Genomic DNA, 19,119 nt, shown 5'->3' with positions numbered 1-19,119 from the left:
GCCCATCTGGCTGGGTTTCCCCAGCCACTCTGGGCGGCTTCCAACAAAATATTAAAATACAATAGTCTATAGTTTATTGACCTCTAATGGGAGGGCATTCCACAGGGCGGGTGCCAGTAACGAGAAGGCCCTCTGCCTGGTTCCCTGTAACTTGGCTTCTCGCAGCGAGGGAACTGTCAGAAGGCCCTCGGCACTCAACATCAGTGTCTGGGCAGAATGATGGGGGTGGAGACGCTCTTTCAGGTATACTGCACCGAGGCCGTTTAGGGCTTTAAATGTCAGCACCAACACTGTGAATTGTGCTCGGAAACGTACTAGGAGCCAGTGTAGGTCTTTCAGGACCGGTGCTATGTGGTCTTGGCGGCCACTCCCAGTCACCAGTCCAACAGCCGCATTCTGGATTAGTTGTAGTTTCCGGGTCACCTGCAAAGGTAGCCCCATGTAGAGCGCATTGCAGTAGTCCAAGCGAGAGATAACTAGAGCATGCACCACTCTTGTGAGACAGTCTACGGGCAGGTAGGGTCTCAACCTGCGTACCAGATGGAGCTGATAAACAGCTGCCCTGGACACAGAATTGACCTGCGCCTCCATGGACAGCTGGGAGTCCAAAATGACTCCCAGGCTGCGCACCAGGTCCTTTAGGGGCACAGTTACCCCATTCAGAACCAGGGAGTCCTCCACACCTGCCCACCTCCTGTTCCCCCGAAAACAGTACATCTGTCTTGTCAGGATTCAACCTCAATCTGGTCCTGATTTGAAAGAGAGGTAGAGCTGGGTATCATCTGCATACTGATGAACACCAACCCCAAACTCCCTGATGATCTCTCCCAGGGGCTGCATGTAGATGTTGCATGGGGGAGAGGACAGAACCCTGAGGCACCCCACAAGTGAGAGATCAGGGGTCTGAACACTCATCCCCCACACCACTTTCTGAACACTGCCCAGGAGGAAGGAGCGGAACCACTGTATAACAGTGCCCCCAGCCCCTCTACACGGTCCAGAAGGATGTTATGGTCGATGGTGTCAAAAGCTGCTGAGAGATCCAGCAGAACTAGGAAACAGCTCTCACCTTTGTCCCTAGCCCACCAGAGATCATTGACCAGTGCGACCAAGGCAGTTTCAGTCCTTTCCCAAGGACATGCAGGCATCAGGCCTGGCACATGTTCCAGAGAGATGGTGAGCACTTGTGAATTCACTGATGGAAGAACAGCTCCCTAGCGTTGATGCAAAGCTGGAACAGACAACACTCCAAAGGCAGCAAGAATTATATCCCTTTATTGTATGCACTGCAAAACGCTGCATTGTAGCTTCTGCAGGGACAGAGGCAAATATAGCAGTCCACAAAGTATTACTGGACACTCACTCATGTGTTGCCTGCTGCCCCCTCCCCTGAGAATGTTTGCCAAAGTGGCAGGGAAAATTAGACTTAAATAGATTTGGGGGTACAGTCTAAGAGAAAATTGACCACAGGACTAACACTGCCCTGTAACAGAACATGAGCAACTGCTGAGGCATTAAAGTAGTTGTGAGGATGGGACTAGGATTACAGGCCTATACGGCCCTAGGGAATGTAAGGTTGGGACTTAGAAACCTGTATTATCAACTGAATTAGCATGGCTAGATGGTCACATGAACCGAAGATGCATGAGCAAAAGGACCCTTCTGAGGTCCAAGGTGGAAATCGAGGTCCTCATCTGTGGTGGGGTAGGGGGACGATAGAAAGGTATAGTTTCTGTTTCAAACCAAATAGTATAGATTCACTTTTGCACTTCCTTTGGGAATGGTAAGTATCTACCGGTGTTGAAAAAGGGTGCACCGATTAATTAATGTAATATGATTGGATTGTTAAATGCAAAACTTAATAAAATTATTTATAAAAGAAAAGAAAAAGGGTGCACCTAAATCCTCAGACGAAGGAATGGCAAACTAGAGAGGCGTGTGTTCTTTCGTCCCAACTATGGTTATTAATGTATTAGCTGCGTCAATTAGTGAAGCCAACCTGTTAGACATGATAACCAAAAGGGACAAGTCAAAGTGATTCACGAAGAACTGCTTTGCTGCTCCCACTTCAGACAACAGCCATGGTGTGATGGGTGGAGGTGGAACACGAGCTAGTGCTTCAGCAGCAAAACAAGAGTTGGAAAGTGGAGGAAACCAGCTATCTGAAGAACTACCCCAAGGAAGCCCAATGAGGGAGGACATGAGACCTCAGGACTGCCAAGGCCCCATCCCTTTGCTTGAGATCAATTCAGATGAACCATATCTTCCATGCAAAGCAGTCACTTTGCTGTCCAGCCAAATCCCACATACTTGTATCTGCAAGCTAACCCCTACACGGCGATGGAGCCTTCACGGAAGTCTGTTTTCCCAATGAGGACATTGAGAAGGACAGGGTGCCCTTGCCTGCATTCAGACTGTGCTGTCCTGATAAGTTCCTCCGTTTGATCCTCATTCTCGCGGCTGAGCAGGAAGCCTTTCCCTCCTAAGCCTTTTGCCACCACATGGTAATCTGCAAAGAAAAACAGCACATGAGCAAGGAGGAAAAACATACGGAAGGGAAGATGGACTTTCTTCCTAAAATGAAAGGGGCTGGAGTTCAAGGCTGCTGCTGCTGCTGCTGCCCCTAGAAACCCTTCTGGATTTACCCTTCAACAAGGAGTATGCAAAAGCTCTCTTCTACTTTTTATATTCCAGAGCATGTGACAGAACACTTCCAAGGTCAGGCAATGGTTCACTCAAATTAATAAGCTAAGTTACCTACCCTGAGCTTCATGGGCTTGTGGCAGCTGACCTCCTTGCCTGCTCCTTCAGTTGGACTCAAAATTCCTGAATGCTAACAAAATGTGTGTCTCCTTTTCTTATCTCTTATCATTACAGAAAATATAAATTAGGCCTGTGATATTTCTAAAGGCTTTCGCTTTTCATACATCCCCTTTTTATTGTAGTAACTGCGTTACGCAGGCTAGCAAATGCGTATTACAGGTGCAGTTTGCAAATCATGCGGGTAAAAAAAGTAAAGGTAAAGGACCCCTGGATGGTTAAGTCCAGTCAAATTTGACTATGGGATGCAGTGCTCATCTTTGTTTTCAGGCCAAAGGAGCCGGCGTTTGACCACAGACAGCTTTTCCAGGTCATGCGGCCAGCATGACTAAACCACAACGGGACACCGTGATGGAAGCCCGTGCGCATGGAAATGCCATTTACCTTCCTGCCGCAGCGTACCTATTTATCAACTTGCAATGGTATGCTTTCAAACTGCTAGGTTGGCAAGAGCTGGAACAAAGCAACGGGAGCTCACCCCATCACGGGGATTCGAACTTTACCACCGAGACTCGTGGTTTACACTACAGCGCCACCCACATCCCAATAAATCATCTGCTGGACACAGATGAAGCAGCTAAGCCAGAAATCAGTAAAATTACTTGTGAGTAAATTTAATGAGTTTTATATTAAAAGGCTAACTGTTGATGTGGATGTCTCCAAATTCAGCTTCTGGGAAAGGGATATACCAAGTTAAAACTAATGCATGTGTCAATACTTTCTACTGGTCCAAATACGCAATGGTTCAAATATGCCTATATTTGGACCAATGCATGCATTCTGACTTTCAGTACAGTATAGGAATAAAGTTCGTCTAGAGGTTAACTATTTATTTATGGCATTTTATATAAAATGTTCTCTGGGCAGCTCACATACAGAAATGGAAAATACAGTATTAAAAAAATAATCAATTTGCAGCATAAGAATTGTTGACAGATGAAACCAGTTATGCTGACATTTGAAGGTGATGCCTTCATAGACATCTCATATGCCATTGTAAACGATCGATGATGGGTTCTGTCTAGCTTGCACAGCAAAGAGGTTTAGGAACAGATATGTTTGATTAATATTCCCCCTGTATGATTGATCTTTTACCATAAGGATGCAACTGTGCAAATTAACTCACAAGTAACCCTAATGACAACGCTAATGTAGGATATGAGAAAGTGTATCACATGGATGATTTGCAAACTAATTTACACTTGCAATACGCAGCTGTTCGGCAGAAAAGCACATACATGCACTTTAAGTACAATGAACCACATTATACTGTGTTCTGTTCAAATGAGCCATGTTTGCCACTTGTTTGGTGGAGCTTAAACCCAGTTTTGAAAAGGGAGATAGTGGGGGCAGCCTGTGGATCTGAGGTGCAAGTGTGAAAGTCTAATCAGATTATGATCCGTTTAAATTCCAATTGGGTGTGCTCACAAGAGCGGAGCAATTGCATCTCTCTGACACAGAGCATGAGGGGGAATTGCCCTACAAGCAGAATTTCCTCTGTCTCAGAGGCCAGGCAAGACACTATCTTCCTGACCCTGCTTAAAAGAACAGCCAAGCCAAGCTTCTTTGCTTCAACTGTGCCAAGATCCACTTATGAATTTGTGTATAGGATGCCATATCCGGCACTAATAAGGCTGTTAACTCACCTAGATAACCCAGGCCGCAGGCTACATTGCTGCCAAGCATGGGAACTTGCTCCCGGGAAATCTGGCTCCAGCAAGCGTCGTTCCCCACCAGGGCGATGACAGGTGTCTGACAGAGCAGAACAAAATGTTATAGACCTAAACAGGAATTAAGAAAGGGTACTCACAGTCTTCTACCCTACCTTTTTATATATTAGGATGAACAGTGACAAAAGGACAGTAAGAAATTATGGATGAGGCCATTATCGAGAGCCCCTACTATGAGAGAGAAGGAAGAGAGACTATACTGCCATCTTGGATGTCAGAACTAAGCCCTCTCCACCTGTTGCCCAAATACGTAAAGAGAGGGAATTCTCTGTCATGTGGCTCACAGGCCCTATTCAGCCTGTTATCCTCATCTCTCCACACTACCTAAAACAGGAGAGCTGAGAAGGATGAAGAAACAGAAGCAAGAGGAAAGGAAGACCTGTCTATCTATCCTATTCCTGAGACATATTGGGGGTGGGGTGGGAGGACAGAAGGGGGGAAATATCTCTGCCAAAAAGCAAGGAGGCAGTCACTTATCACTCAGTCTTGCTCCAGCAGCCTCCCAGACAGGTTTTAGGAAATGCACAGGTTAACCTCTCCTGTGACTTGGGAGGGGGAAGTTGGGTAGAAAATGTGCCTGGCTGGATTTGCTGGCAGGCTACAATAGGTAACGGAAGAAGACGCTTTGACTCTACTGTTGCCTCTCAAAGCAGCTCACCCCCAAAACTGTCTGCCAGACAAAATCTAGTTAAACAAGGTGATTCTGACCAGTGAAGTGATCTCTTGGCAAAGCTGCCAGCAGCCACAGCTTTCCAACCCTGACCATCTCCAGCTGCTTTCAATAACCCCACCCACAGATGCAGAGAGAACACAAATTGGGCAGAGCTAGGGTTACCTTGTGTCGCACGAAGGTGTCAAATTCCATGATGCTGAACCCAAGGGAGCCATCTCCATATATGATCCAGACCTGGCAAGGATTTTTTTATTAAAGAGTGAGTGAGAGTAGATGCAGCAGCCGGTGAGGTGAAATGCAACATCACATGTTCTCATCACCCTATTGATTTTCCTACAAGTAAGCAGCCATCACTGAGAAGGAGGGCTTATCGATCAGAACCCTCCGAACTTGAAGCATGGGAAGTCCTATTAAAAAACTTATAATTTCGCAGAAGATTCAGATTATTTGATATGTATATGTATAATTTGGAATATTTAATGTGATTTGATTGGATTGTTAAAGTGGAAAATTTAATAAAAATGATTTTTTTAAAAAAGAGGAGGGCTTATCAATCTGAAGGAGGGTCATATAAGCAAAAATTATTAATTATTCTTATTTATTACATTTGCATCCCACCATTCAGCTGAAGACCTTAGGGCAGTTCACAACATAAAAATACAAAATGAGAACACAAAATACGTAATAAAACAAAAGCAAACCAAAACCCCCTTCCACAAACACATTTAAAAGGCCTGGTTATAGAGGCACGTTTTCACCTGGCACCTAAATATATGCAATGAAGGCACCAGGCAAGCCTCCCTGGGGAGAGCATTCCACAAATGGGATGCCACAACAGAAACGCCCATTCTTGTGTAGCCACCCTCTGGACCTCTCGTGGAGGAGGCACACAAAGAAGGGCCTCAGATGATGATCACAGGATCCGTATCGGTTTATTTGAGAGGCAGTCCTTGAGGGCTGGCTGATAGGACAACCGCAATTCCCCAAGTTGGAGGAGGGGCTGGCACACAGCACAGTCACTAACTGCCTGTGTCGTGTGACCCTTACCTGGCCTGCCCCCCTCCCCTGAACCACTGTGATTTGGGCTCCCCTTGTAATCCCCAGTTCCTCTCTTCCCAGGCACACCTTTCAGTTAAAAACAACAACAACCCAAATTTAAAAACACACAAATAAAAAAGGAGTTGAAAAAATTTAAATCGATTGGGGCAGTAATAAAAGGAACAAAACCCACTTTGCAATAACCCAATGGGGACTCAGGCAATCAGCCCAATGACCTCTTTGGGGCAACAGGAGTTGTTTAACACAGCTTCTATCCTTGGCCTCCCAATACTGTGCACTAACCTCTGAGTCCGGCCTGCAGAGCTTGGCTCCCAGCGCGAAGCCTCCACCAACCCCTAAGGTCCCAAAGGCTCCTGAAACGAGCAGAAATAGAAGAACAGTGATTGAAGGAAGCTAGTAGGTTGTCTTGCTATCCCAGCAGCCCACAGTCTGACCCGTTCCTGCATTGATATCCTCTAGCTTTTTCAAAAGCAGAATTTGTTGGTTCCTTTTTTATTATATGGTTGTTATTAAACTTTGCTGGGATTAGTCACCTTGGGCATCTCAGACATGAGACAGAAAGGCTGAACGTTAATATTTTTCATAAAACAAAGACAAGGAGCTGTGTGCCAAGAAAAGAAACACAAAATCCAAGCAGTCCTGATGATAAGAACTTGTTCCAGCTTTTTTTTTATTTAAAAAAAGGGGAGAGCCACCTAAAGGAGACAAGCAGAACTCGTAAAGGCATCTTAGGTCAATGCAAAACAATTCTTGAAGTTAGGAAACTCCTTCTGGTATTTTCCTCAATTTTAATTTCTGGAGGAAATTGCTCTTTCCAAAACCTTTTTAAAATTATGTTCTCCAGATGACGCCTTCTACCATGGTTAATACAGGAAAGCAAAACAGCACAGCCTTCCTTAGACGTATCCATCCCACAGCCTCTATGAAGATGGGGCGGAGTGTCTATTCCACAAGGCTCATTCCTATGGAATTGTGAAATTGGATGTGTGTTTAGCAAAACGACAGGTATCTGCTCAAAGGAAGGAGACATTTTTGCTGCTTCATATCGCAGCAGAACAGCAGTTCAGAAGCTGTATAAGACAAGTAGATACCAGAATCAGCAAAATCAACCCCCCTACCCCCAGAATACATTACACTTCCCAACATCTCGCTAATGTCGTGTTACCTGGATCCAACCAGGTCAGTGGCCCCCTGGGCTTTACAATGTAGGCGGCACTTGCAACAAAGTCACCCCCGTCAGCAATCAACAAGCTGTCTTCAGGAAGCAAACTATCCAAATGGTGCAGCAGCTTCAGTGGGTTGAGGTGCTGCTCTGTCGGTTTTTCTGCCTTCTCCCTGGGGAGGAACATGGCCCACAGACTAATTCAAGACATGCCCAAGGCCAGCATTACTCTCTGAATATCAGTTATACAAGGACGAGAAAAAGGAACAGTGCACATATGTGTTTCTCACCTGTTTGCCTTCTCCTTTATGCGATCAACCTCCTTCAGGCCTGTTACCCAGTCCTGGGGACACGAATAGCCCTTCAACGCTTGGCACAAGGACACCAGGAAGCAGGCAGCATCCCCTGTAGGAAAGGAGTTGCAGGAGGCCTGAAAAGCGCAAGGCTCTGACCAGGAACGGATGCACATGCAGCCAATGTATCCTCTTCCTCAGGGTCATTGGCTTCACCGAGCCACGCCACGAAGCACATCCTCTCTCCCTCCAGCAATAGGGCCACCCCCTCACAACCCCCATATTGCAGACCCTGGCAGGCCCCTCACCCTGAATGGCCACGGTGGGTTTCCACAACACATGTGCGTTCTTTAGCAGCTGCTCCCGGTTCCTGTTGACGGCAATGATTTTGCTGCATTTACTTAGGATCCCCCCGAATGACAGGCGAAAATCACAGACTGTGCCTAGAGATCAGAACAGAAATTATGGGAATGAGACAAACTGCTTGCTTGCTTGCTATCTACCTACCTACCTACCTACCTACCTACCTACCTATTTACCGCCCTTCATCACAAGATCTTAGGGCTGTTCACATATAACTAAAGACACCCATCACACACCCAAATAGGCCACCTACTTCCAGGCAGCCCCCCTTTAGCAACAGGTTAGCACTGGCAACTACAATGAGCATATCTACCTGCTAGAATGACCACATCTGCCTCCTTGAGTGCGTCACGCCGGTTTTGACGGATGTGCAGTGGGCTATTTTTCCCCAGCATGCCGCGAGCCATGCCTCCAAGAAAACACGGGATCCCCAGTTCTTCTAAGGTATCTCTGAAAGGATAGGAGAATCTCACTGCAGAGACTTCAGCAACAATGTTCCATTATCGGCCAGCAACAGCACAGCTTTATCCAGCTGTGGCCCATAGCCTCAGTCCCCTCCAGAGCCCCAGCTTTACCCATTACACCAGACTCCTGCCCAATCCCAATCCCAGTTCTCACGTTCTTACTGGTTTGGCTACCCCATCACCTAAGAAACGATGGCACTCCTCAGCTTTAGGGGTAGCCTCGCTAATGGCCGAGACTGATTAGTGTGCCACAGACAAATGTAAATGGGATCTGAGGGGAGCCAAAATTGCAAGGTACCACCCCTCACCTGAGTATCTTTACTGGTGTTGGTGGTAGGGTCACCTGACTACCAAGGATGATGACTGGCTTCTTAGCTCGGCTGATGAGCTCCACACACTGTTGCACCTGCACAGAGGCATGCCCAGGTGAGGGTCAGTCTGAGAAAAATGACCAAGTTTTCAAAGCAACAACACAGCTATTACTGGGGGGAGGGGGAGAGAGAATAGCTTCAAAAGAGGAAAACAGCAGCTCCTCATTGGGGTGGGGGGGGGGACGGTGACTGTGAAAAGGCAGTAAATCTAGGACTTTACAGGTAAGAGGATGAAAGCTACGTCATTCAGTCTCAATTTGCCCCCCTTTCCAGAGGAATAGTGAGTTGCCCTCTTTACAGAAGACAGTAAAGGCCAGAGGAAGTCAGAAGGTATAGGAAGTCATGAAACACAATAGGGATACATCTAAATTTGCAGTTCAGTATAACAGGGACAGTACAAATATAGCAGCAATTAAAATATATAAATTAGATCTTACTCACTAAAATATAACCTGAAGTTGTCATTTAAAACCTTAATCATGATGATATCAAAGCTTGTTCCCTATGTTTTATGGCAATCACACAGACTTTGGCCATAAAAGGAAGGTAATATTTGTCTGAAATGTAGGACTTAATTATAATTGAGAAGTAAGATGCTCCCAGCTCCACACATTAACTTTGCTAGCTACGTTCAGTTGGAGCTGGGACTCTATGGATTCTCACCTGTCCCCTTGAAGCCTTTGGCAAGTTCACTGGCAGAGGTGAAAGGTCCTGCATCTCCCATGCCCCGGCAAAGAGGCTCCCTATGTAACTCCGCAGATACCTAGGTGACAACAAAAAGAATGTGGTCTTGAAGGCCAAGATCTTGCCATGGTAGTGATGAGGAGGAGGCTGTAGCCTATACCACAGAAGGCAAGGTGTCAGTTTGCTACCCAAAATATGAGCACCAACCAGCTACCAAGAAGCTCAAGGTCTTCATGGTGGCAATCTGTCAAATACAGCAGAAGAGCAAGAGAAATCTTCCTCCCCGATATAGAGGACCAGATCGAAGAATTGGGGCATCTTGTAATTAAGGAGCAGGTGAATCAGTTTAAAAAGAGGGGGGAGGGTAAGAGAGAGACCTATAAAATTCTCCAGGGCTCCATCACTAGGCCCTCCACAGAACCGCTCACCAGTTAATACCTTTGCTGATGTGGGGGGGTGGAAGGCAGCTCACTCACCAGTTAACAATCTTTCCCAAAAAGCTTTTAGAAGTGAAGTTCTTGAAAATCTCTCTCTCTACTAGATGATAGGGATACAGGATATCCAAGGGGAACTCTACAAACACAGGCCCTACAAGACAAAGAGGAAGTTCCATAACCACCTCACTCTGTAAAGAAAATCCCTGTTCCAAGGAACTGTCCAAAGAAAAATCTAGTTAGAAGCATGCACCGAGACCAACCCACTTGCTCACTCATGGACCTTGCAACCTTTTTTGGCACAAAACCGCGAACATCTTGAGCTCTACCTCCCACGTGGCAGCACCCAATTAGAAGGATCTCCCATATCAGAAGTGTCGGCCCTGGATTCCTGTATCCACCATTCCTCATCCACCCAAAAATAAGTGTCCTAGCATGCTCAGAAGAGAGCCACAGTGCTTCTCTAAAGTCAGCCTAGGAGCCTTTGAAACTCAGACATACGGCTGCCAGGTGGGCAGGTAAGAGCCAATAAGATACTCGAAGAATAAGCTGTTATTCCCACACTCCCAGCCCTGAGATCTTGCACATGGGCATTAGGACGCTGGGCAGATGCCTTCAGGGGGTGAGGCTGGAAGAGATGTCTCCGTGACAAAATACTGTTCTACTGTGGTGAAAGCATTTTGTTCCAAAGTGTAGGCAAATAGCCTACTGGGTGTTGAGAAAATTCAGAGAGAACTTTTTGCTCTTCCATTCACAGTAAAAAATACTGTAAATAGTAAAAAAAGAAAGAAAAGCCTGACATTTTTTACTCAAACCTAACCAACCTTTCAAGGCTTATTGGACAATAAAAGAAAGACATCTATAGCCCACACTGAGCCCTTGAACTTTTTTACTTCCTTGGCTTAAGTACAAAAACAGCCACAACCTAACAGCCACAATCCTCTGTGGGTGGAAGATACTTGTTGCAAGCCAACGGCACGGCAGCATACCTGGAGTGTCACACTGGGCAATGGCAATGGCCTTTCGCAACACAGGGGCAATCTCTCGGACAGACGTCACGGAAGCACAGAATTTGCAGAGTGGTTTAAAGAGGGACAGCTGATCAATGTCTTGGAGAGCTCCTCTGCCCTGGGGATGGAGAAAGGAGAAAGCTCGTTCACAATTCCACACAACTGCAGCTCAATTGCCCTCAAAAATACACATGCAGAAAAATTGCCTGCTAAGCTGCTGCTAGAGAGAGTCAGTGTCCGTGAACACATAAAGGCCAAAGCCCTACTTAAATCAAACAGGAGCAGCATGAAATTCTAGTTACTCTGTCATTGTCCTTTGATTCTAGGGCCACCAGACTGAGCAGCCTACCTTCTGCAACCTGGCTGCTGACCCTCCAATCAACAACACGGGAGATTCTGCCATCTGGGCATTTTTCATAGCTGTCACAGTGTTAGTCACTCCTGGTCCTGCTGTCGTTACAGCAACTCCCACTGTTCCTGCAACAGAAAAATGCAGAGGCAAGTGTCACTTTGTGCTCCTCCCTCTTCAGCAAGCAACAAACGGGGAGAAATGTGGTACCTGATAGCCTGGCCACTGCATCTGCTGCAAATACAGCCGTTGCCTCATGCCTCGTGTCCACAACACGAATGCCCAGCTTCTCGCAAGCCACCAAAATGGGAGAAATATGTCCACCCGGCAGCGTGAACACAAAGCGCACACCATGAGCTTTCAGAACTTCTGCCACAGTTTCTCCGCCATGCCGAGTGCTCTTCGTGTCCACCTGGAACAGACAGGTCTGTCTTTTGGTCCTGGCTTCCCATGAACAATGCAATAAAAGGTCAGGGGCTTAGAAACAAGGAAGATGCTAGGCCCTCAGCTCCTGGTACCCAGTCCTACCTCAAACTGCTTCTGAAGAATAAATCTTTAGCATTCGGTGTCCACAACCAATGAATTCTTCTCCCAGAAACAATACTCTTTTCAAGATGAGAAGCTGAGGTGCTCAAATGCAAAATCCACTCTCATCCTAAGTTTTGTGCACAGGAAACTGCTTGATGCAGAGTCAGACCGCTAGTCCAGGATTTTTGATAGGGTTTTTGCCTCAACCCTCCCTGAAAATGCCAGGGTTTGAACCTGCGACTTTTTTCCATGCAAAGCATAAGCTCTACTGGTTAACTACAGTCCTTCCTCTACTACTTCTTACTGTGCCTTTGATACAGAGCCAATGGGACTGAGGCGCAGGAAAGCAAAGGGCATCGACAGGACTAACTGTTGTTTAACATCCAGATGTCTGGTGAAATACACCTGCAACGAATGTTTCACCACCAAGATTGTCTGAACAGAAATCAATCAATATTGGGGCCCGAAAGCAATACAGTATACATCCCTGCAAAGGGAGGGTGGGAGACATAATTCCATTTTGGACCTAAGCTGTTCATACCCTGCCTACTCTCTCTTAAGGCCTTTGGCTCCCCTATAACAGAGGTGGAGAACCTGTAGCCCTTCAAATGTTGTAGGACTCCAACCCCCACCAGCCCCAGCCAGCACGGTGAATATTGAAGGATGGAATTTGTAATCCAGCAGCATCCAGAGGGTTGTGAGTTTCCCATCACTGCCCTACGGATAAAGAAGCCACATCTAAAGGCAGCCACTGATTTATGCTTTACCTGATGCCACAGCTGATAGATGAGCCCCAGTTTGTGAGCTACCCCAAGAAGAGTCACTGTAAGGCTTCCCAGCAGTGCCAACAGCCATGTCGAGGAGCCTTCTAGAGCCGAGGCGGCAGCAGGCACGTCAGGATTCATTTGTGTCAGCTACAGATGCACTCCTGTCCCAAAAGGAAGACAAAACACAGAAGTACCATTCTAACTTGTTTTCCTCAGCTGCACGCCAGCAATGCTGTAGCAGTTCTATTCTGTAACACAAATACTTAGTTTATTTCTAGTTTTCTTGAGGTGACAGACAAGGGATTTTTTTTAATCTAAAAAATGCAGGGCAAATTCTCTCAAACTATGATTCAGTTTTATCTAACATACATAGTTATGCACCAAGAATTTGTGGCAGTTCAGTCTCTGGCAAGGCAGCAGAGAAAGCCAGGTGGAGTTTTTAATAAAAATGAAAATTGGAAGAGAAGCTTCAGAGATAAGAGAAACACGTTCACATGTTGCTTTGAATAACATACCCAATCTTTGGCTGCAGCCATCAGTTCTGTAACTTTGCAGCATGATTAGTGTGCAGGGAGCTTCCTTGCTATCTAGCCGAAGCCCAGAAACGAGATGTGTACTTCTATTTACTGATATCTTACTGGGCACTAGACCTGGACAATTTTTTAACATATCGTTCAAAACTAGTTATGAAGTCTACACACAATAAGAGTTTCATAAAATGTTGTCCGTCAAGCATCGCGATTTTGAGAAAACTGTGTAGCCGGCTAGTATGTACTTCTTAGGGCTTCCGCTGCCTCCTGCACGAGCAGTGAGAGACTGACACACAAGAGCAGGCATAGCCGAAGTCACTACGATTCTTTTGATTGTGCAACTGCCTCTACAAACACAAGTGACGATTATGAAAAAAGCTGCGAAAGCAGCAGCCAGCCAGCTTATCAGCCCTTATACTTCTTTTGATTTTGCAGAAAGCCCCAGTTCAGCAGTCTAGTAGCTGGTGGAACAAGTTGGTAGGTTCTGGTCTGGCCTGACTCAGGGCTTCTTGCTGGGAGCCCTATTTCCCCTTCCTTACCCCCATGAAAAAAGAAACAGGTTGTTTTCTTCAGAGTAAGAACAAAAAACGTTGCCCTGTTTTTTAACTCTTTTTCTTTACTCCCATCTCCTCTTCTGCTTGTGTTTGTGTGCACATGCGAGAAGCCTTTCTTTAACCTCTCTGATGCCTTTACTGCCCATCTGAGGATGGGACAGGGAGCACTATTCCCCTTTTAAAATAAGAGCAAAAAAACCAAGTTGCCCTGTTGGCTCTGTTTATTCCCATCTCCCCTTCCTCCTTTCCTTTGATAAAAAGGGAAAGATTGGTAGGATAGGGGCTTTGGGGGGGGGCCTTCTGTGTCACAATATGAGGAAATGAAGGGGGGAGATTTAACTGTTGCTGCTTTATGATTAAATGGGAGATTGGGTGGTTGTTGTAAGGTGAGAATGATGGGGAGGGTGAGTGCTTGTCGTTAAGCAGAGCAAGGAAATGCACGTCAAGTCAGAAATAAGCCCTGCTGAATTCAACGGGGCTGACTCTCAAGAAAGCAGAAGTAAGTTTAGGGTTTTTTTCCTGTTTGTATCTCAAAACATTTATTTAGAAGCTAACATTGCAGTTGACACCTGCATTTTCCCTCACCTTGTGGTACTATGCAAAGGTGAGAAGTAGCAGTAGCTAAACACACTGTTGAGATTGAATGAAGGAATTTGCTTTGAGGTACCGACTACGAGTAGCGGAACTTGGCCTCGGTCAAAAGGCAAAAAAATATAAATATATCCACTCTAAATATCACAAAAACCATTTAACACTACAGTAGCTCAGGTGGGGCAACAGGGGACCAGCCAACATCAGATAAACTGCAGACTCTACAAGACAAGAGCCATTTTAACATTGCTGTAAATCTTCCAGATTACTTTATCTGACCCTTCTGCCAGTACAAATACAGAAGTGGTTACTTTAAAGGCTGTGCACAGGAACATGTCTGGGAGGCGCTCTTATTCATCCCATGATCTACTGCTAAACATTGCTCAGAGCAGCCACACCAGGAAGAACTTTACCTTCCAGGAATTCCAAGCCGGCACCAACCTCCAGTACTAACATGACTTTCTCCTCTGTGCCCCATTTGGCACAGCATGTAGCAGTGTCTTCACCTCCAATGATGGTACCTTTGGATGTAACTTCCACAGCTTTATCCATCAAAGCTTTGGTTCCTTTGGAAAACTTGCCCCACTCAAAGACACTGACTGGATCATTCCACACAATCAGCTTGGCCCTGCCCACAGCTTCCACCAACAGCTTAATGCTTTCAGAACCACAATCCAAACCCATCCATGCATCAGGGACCCCAGAGTCCACAGTGGCTTCTCCAGTGTTAGCATTCTCATCAAATTTACCTGCAGTGATGAGGTCAACAGGCAAAGTGATGTGTACACAATTATTCTCTGCTTTTGCCATCAGGTCCTTGACTATTTTTTATCCTTCCTCATCATACAAAGAGTTGCCAATTTTCATGTTTTTGAGCACTTTAAGGAAGGTAAAAGCCGTCCCACAATAGATAACCATCTCATTGACTTGATCCAGCATGTTTTTGAACAGCTGAATCTTATCCTGAACTTTGGCGCCTCCCAGGATTGTTGGGAAGGGCTGCTCTGGGTTCTCAAGAGCTTTTGCAAAATACTCCAGTTTTTTCTTCATCAGGAAACCAGCAGCTTTGTGAGGCAGATTGACACTGTGAGCTCTGTGTGCAGTTTCAAATGCATCATAGATATAAACATTTCCAAGTTTAGAAAGCAACACTCTGAAAGCATCCACCTTTGCAGAATTGGCCTTGATCTTGTTCTTGAAGCGTCCTTTCCCTTTCCTTCCTCTTCCATGTGGAATCAGAAGTTTTCCAGAAGAAAGACTGAGCCCGTTGCGCAAGCAGCTTCCACATCTATACCCACACACTCATTCAGGAATGTGACATCCCTGCTTAGCAAAGCTCTGAGCTCTGCTGCTACTGGTTTCAGGGAGTATTTGTCAGGCATAGGAACCCCACCAGGCCGACCCAGGTGGCTCATGAGCACCACAGACTTGGCTCCATCGTCCAAGCAATGCTTAATGCTTAGGACAGCTGCCTTGATTCTTTGGTTGTTGGTTATTTTGTTGTCCTTCATTGGAACGTTGAAGTCAACCCGCATGACCACGCGCTTGCCCTTCACATCCACTTCACATCTGGACAGTGTAAGCTTGGTGGAGACAGACATTTCACAGCAGGAGCAAATGGACTGCAACCTCTTCCTTGTTCACCGGCAGCAAGAGCAGAAGTAAGTTTAGTTGAACTGAGTGGGGCTTACTCATGCATAGAATTGGAGCTGGCCCTCTGGGTGGGGAAGGTGATGCACCTGACATTAGCAAATTACATTAACTACTCATAAATTAGTAGAAAACAGATTAAATTGTTAATCATATGCATGTTTAATTAATATTTTTACTAAATCTACTACTTTTGTAAATTTGCCCCCAAAACTGCATAGAATATTAATATATTCTCCAGAAATATTTAATGGTTTAATTGAAGCATGCTATCATTGAGTTAATTTTCATGTAATTATATTACATGAAATCCCCCCCCCCCGCCCCAGTATTTTCCCAGATTATTTGTGTTCACTATGACTCATTACTGTATTTTGGATTGTCCTGGACCTGAATACCACCATTTGGTATCCAAGCCCCAAACCAAAGTCCTGTTTGGATGCATTTTGGCTTGCCTGCTGATGAAAGTGATGATTTCATCAGTGTGTGGTGATTCAGACCCGCGACTTGGTAACAGTTGCCAAGACATTACCATGTTCACCTCTACGTAGCTCCATCTTATTTCAGATATCATGATATATCAGTATATTTCAATGTTTAGCTGATGATATATTGTGATACTGAAAACCAGATATCACCCACCCCTACTGAGCATGCCTACACCTTTGCTATAAATGAAAATTATAAGTCATTGCTGATAGACAGCATCCACTCCACCATCCCCTTCCTTGATCCTTCCTTCCCACCTGTTGAGCAGCAGGTTTATCCCATTCTCACTCCATCACCACAAATGCACACTGCTGCTCAACTGTGGAACTGTGTTGGAAGAAACCAGAAATAATGAAATCCCAGCACCAGATATATTAAATATTGTAGATTTGTTAAAAACATGGAGGCTGAATCATATACTAAATGGGGAGTAAGTCCTGTTGAATTAAAATGTGCTTAAGTAGACTTGCATAGAATTGTACTGCTGTGGAAGAGAGAGTCCTTCTGTTACTTCAGCAGTGCCATTTGCTCAAGTGCCATTTGCTCAATATGTCTACCACACAAGTGGTAAGAGCCCCCATTTTTCCACCCTATTTTTGTCTTAATTGAGTTTTGCACTTTTATTCCTGAAATTCTGTATTACGTACTAGGTAGCTGGTTTTATATAGATTTACCTTTCTACCACATTAGAACCCTACAGCATCCTCATACTTGTCCAAAATGTTGGTGCCAAAAATTCGTGATTCAGTTTCTAAAGAATAAGGCAAAGAAAAGAACTAGGAGGATCTTAACAGAAGGTGAAGCAACATAACCAAATCAGTTGTATCTGTAATCATAATGGTGAGTCCAGAGTACACTCAGGGAACTTTCTCCCTGATAGGATCTGGAACAAATCCTAGTGGCAATACTCAAACATTGCTTAATGTGGTTTAACCTTGGAACTAATTTAAACTAGAATCATTCCAAACAGAGACTTACTTCAATCTCAATATACGCCCACAGACCTGTTTTACAGGTACACCTTTGTACACCTTTGCACCCTAAAAAAAGCTTTGGGCAACCCAAATTCTGCACTCCACTTACCACGAGAAAGTCCCCTATGAGCTGTCTCAGCATCAGCTACAGCCCATAGCTTCATTTTAGCACAACACACTAAATGGATGAATGAAACCCCTGTCTAATACATATGACTAAGGAAATGGCATTTCCTGTCCTTCTAGTCCCCATTTATAGATTTTTATTAATATACAAATATTAACCTTTTATCTCACTTTCTTTCCCTGGAGAGGAAGATCCTTCCGCTCCCTACCCCCAACCCCCCCTTCTTTGTCTCCAATCCACCTTTACTCTTCCTCCTAACGTGCAAAGAGGAAGGCACGTCTGGCAAACCCTCACCGTGATCAACTTCCACCCGGATACCTATGTCCCCACTATGGAAGGACGTGTAGCTCCAGAATTGGCCTCCACAGTCATTTACGGACTCACTACTGAGACCGTGTTCACGGAAGACAATCTTACCTGGCTAAGAGTGATCGCCAAAGAAGAAGGTGGTGGGTAGGCGGGGCTGAGGGGCGCCGACTGCCCGATCCCACCCCCACCCCCCCGTTGCACGAGCTCACCCGCCCAGCAAGCTTCCCTGCGGCTCCTGAGCGGTGAGGATTCGAACCCTGGTCCTAGCCCAGATCTCTAACCACTGCGCCGCACCACCGCTACCCATCCCTGGCCGCCACCAAAGTTTGCCAAAGCGACCCCCCAAACTTACAAAACCAGAGCGAAACGTCACCGGCACCGTCGGGAAGCCAGGAGAGAGTAGGGCCAGGATGGAAGGGGGAGAGGCAAGGCAGGCAGGCAGGCTGGAAGCGGCCCCGCCTCCACCGTCGGGCCCGCCTCCCGCCAGGGAAGGGCTGCTGAGGGGTGGCTCCGGCAAATTTTGCCTCAGGGCCAGGGCGGGGCACTGGGGCAGAGGCCGCATTCACACGAACACGTAACACGCAACCCGCCTCAGGCGCCCCTCGGGCCGGTGAAGGCCGCCAGAGAGGGAGGGGGGAGAAGAGGGCTCTGTGCGCGCGCATCCCCCCACCCCTCCTCACGGGCTCGAGGCCTTGCTTCTAGGAAGCAGAAAACGGGCTGGCTCCTCCACACAGACACGGGACTGCGCGTGCAGACGAGCGCTCCCCCCCCAAAAAAAATTCCCCCACTCCCTTTCCCCCCCCCCACATATACATACATATACATACAGGCCCCGCCGGCTGTTACCTAGCAACCCGCGCCGTGTCACTGGGGGCGCGACGGCGTGACGTCACGCGGCGAGCGAACGATTCCTCGAGAGGGCGGCGGGCAGCGGGTGGCGAAAGCCGCCAGGTTGCTTGTCCCAAGTCGCGACTCGTAGCAAAACGCAGTCTGGTAATGCACGGAGGTTGAAAGGGAGGGAAATAAGAGTAATGTTTGGGTAGAGATCTTCCGGGTTCGCATTTTTTAAATTCCCTCTGAAGAAGTGAGATGTATTTGTATTATATATAGATTAGATAAATTTATTGTCATTGTCCGTATATACACAGTATACACAACAACGAAAATCAAACACCCGAGACCGGATTC

At 46.2% G+C, this 19,119-nt stretch overlaps 1 protein-coding gene and 1 pseudogene across 8 annotated transcripts; both read right to left on the bottom strand.

The window, feature by feature from the left end:
- Positions 1 to 1,256: 1,256 nt before the first annotated feature.
- Positions 1,257 to 18,906, bottom strand: ILVBL (ilvB acetolactate synthase like). Of its 7 annotated transcripts, none has more exons than XM_083719027.1 (17): positions 18,141 to 18,652; positions 13,223 to 13,771; positions 12,708 to 12,868; positions 11,623 to 11,824; positions 11,413 to 11,540; positions 11,043 to 11,181; positions 10,096 to 10,207; positions 9,599 to 9,698; positions 8,873 to 8,970; positions 8,414 to 8,550; positions 8,046 to 8,180; positions 7,735 to 7,849; positions 7,448 to 7,617; positions 6,565 to 6,635; positions 5,386 to 5,457; positions 4,467 to 4,572; positions 1,257 to 2,509 (listed from the first exon to the last, which is right to left on the bottom strand). In XM_083719027.1, exons 3-17 carry the CDS (start codon positions 12,843 to 12,845, stop codon positions 2,331 to 2,333), a joined length of 1,902 nt encoding a protein of 633 aa, XP_083575153.1. In that variant the 5' UTR covers positions 12,846 to 12,868; positions 13,223 to 13,771; positions 18,141 to 18,652; the 3' UTR covers positions 1,257 to 2,330. The 7 variants fall into 7 exon arrangements, with proteins under 7 accessions (XP_083575153.1, XP_083575154.1, XP_083575152.1 ...); XM_083719028.1 differs by lacking the exon at positions 13,223 to 13,771 and adding an exon at positions 17,196 to 17,272 and having other exon boundaries at positions 18,284 to 18,372; XM_083719026.1 differs by lacking the exons at positions 13,223 to 13,771; positions 18,141 to 18,652 and adding an exon at positions 18,778 to 18,906.
- Positions 13,759 to 15,983, bottom strand: LOC310834913 (phosphoglycerate kinase pseudogene; annotated as a pseudogene). Its single transcript has one exon. The product of its transcript is annotated as a phosphoglycerate kinase pseudogene (transcript).
- Positions 18,907 to 19,119: the final 213 nt, after the last annotated feature.

Source organism: Podarcis gaigeae (genome assembly GCF_964106915.1).
Source record: "Podarcis gaigeae genome assembly, chromosome: 17".
NCBI lineage: Eukaryota > Metazoa > Chordata > Lepidosauria > Squamata > Lacertidae > Podarcis > Podarcis gaigeae.
The sequence above is the reverse complement of the archived record's forward strand: the minus strand, read 5'-3'. Positions and strand labels throughout refer to the sequence as shown.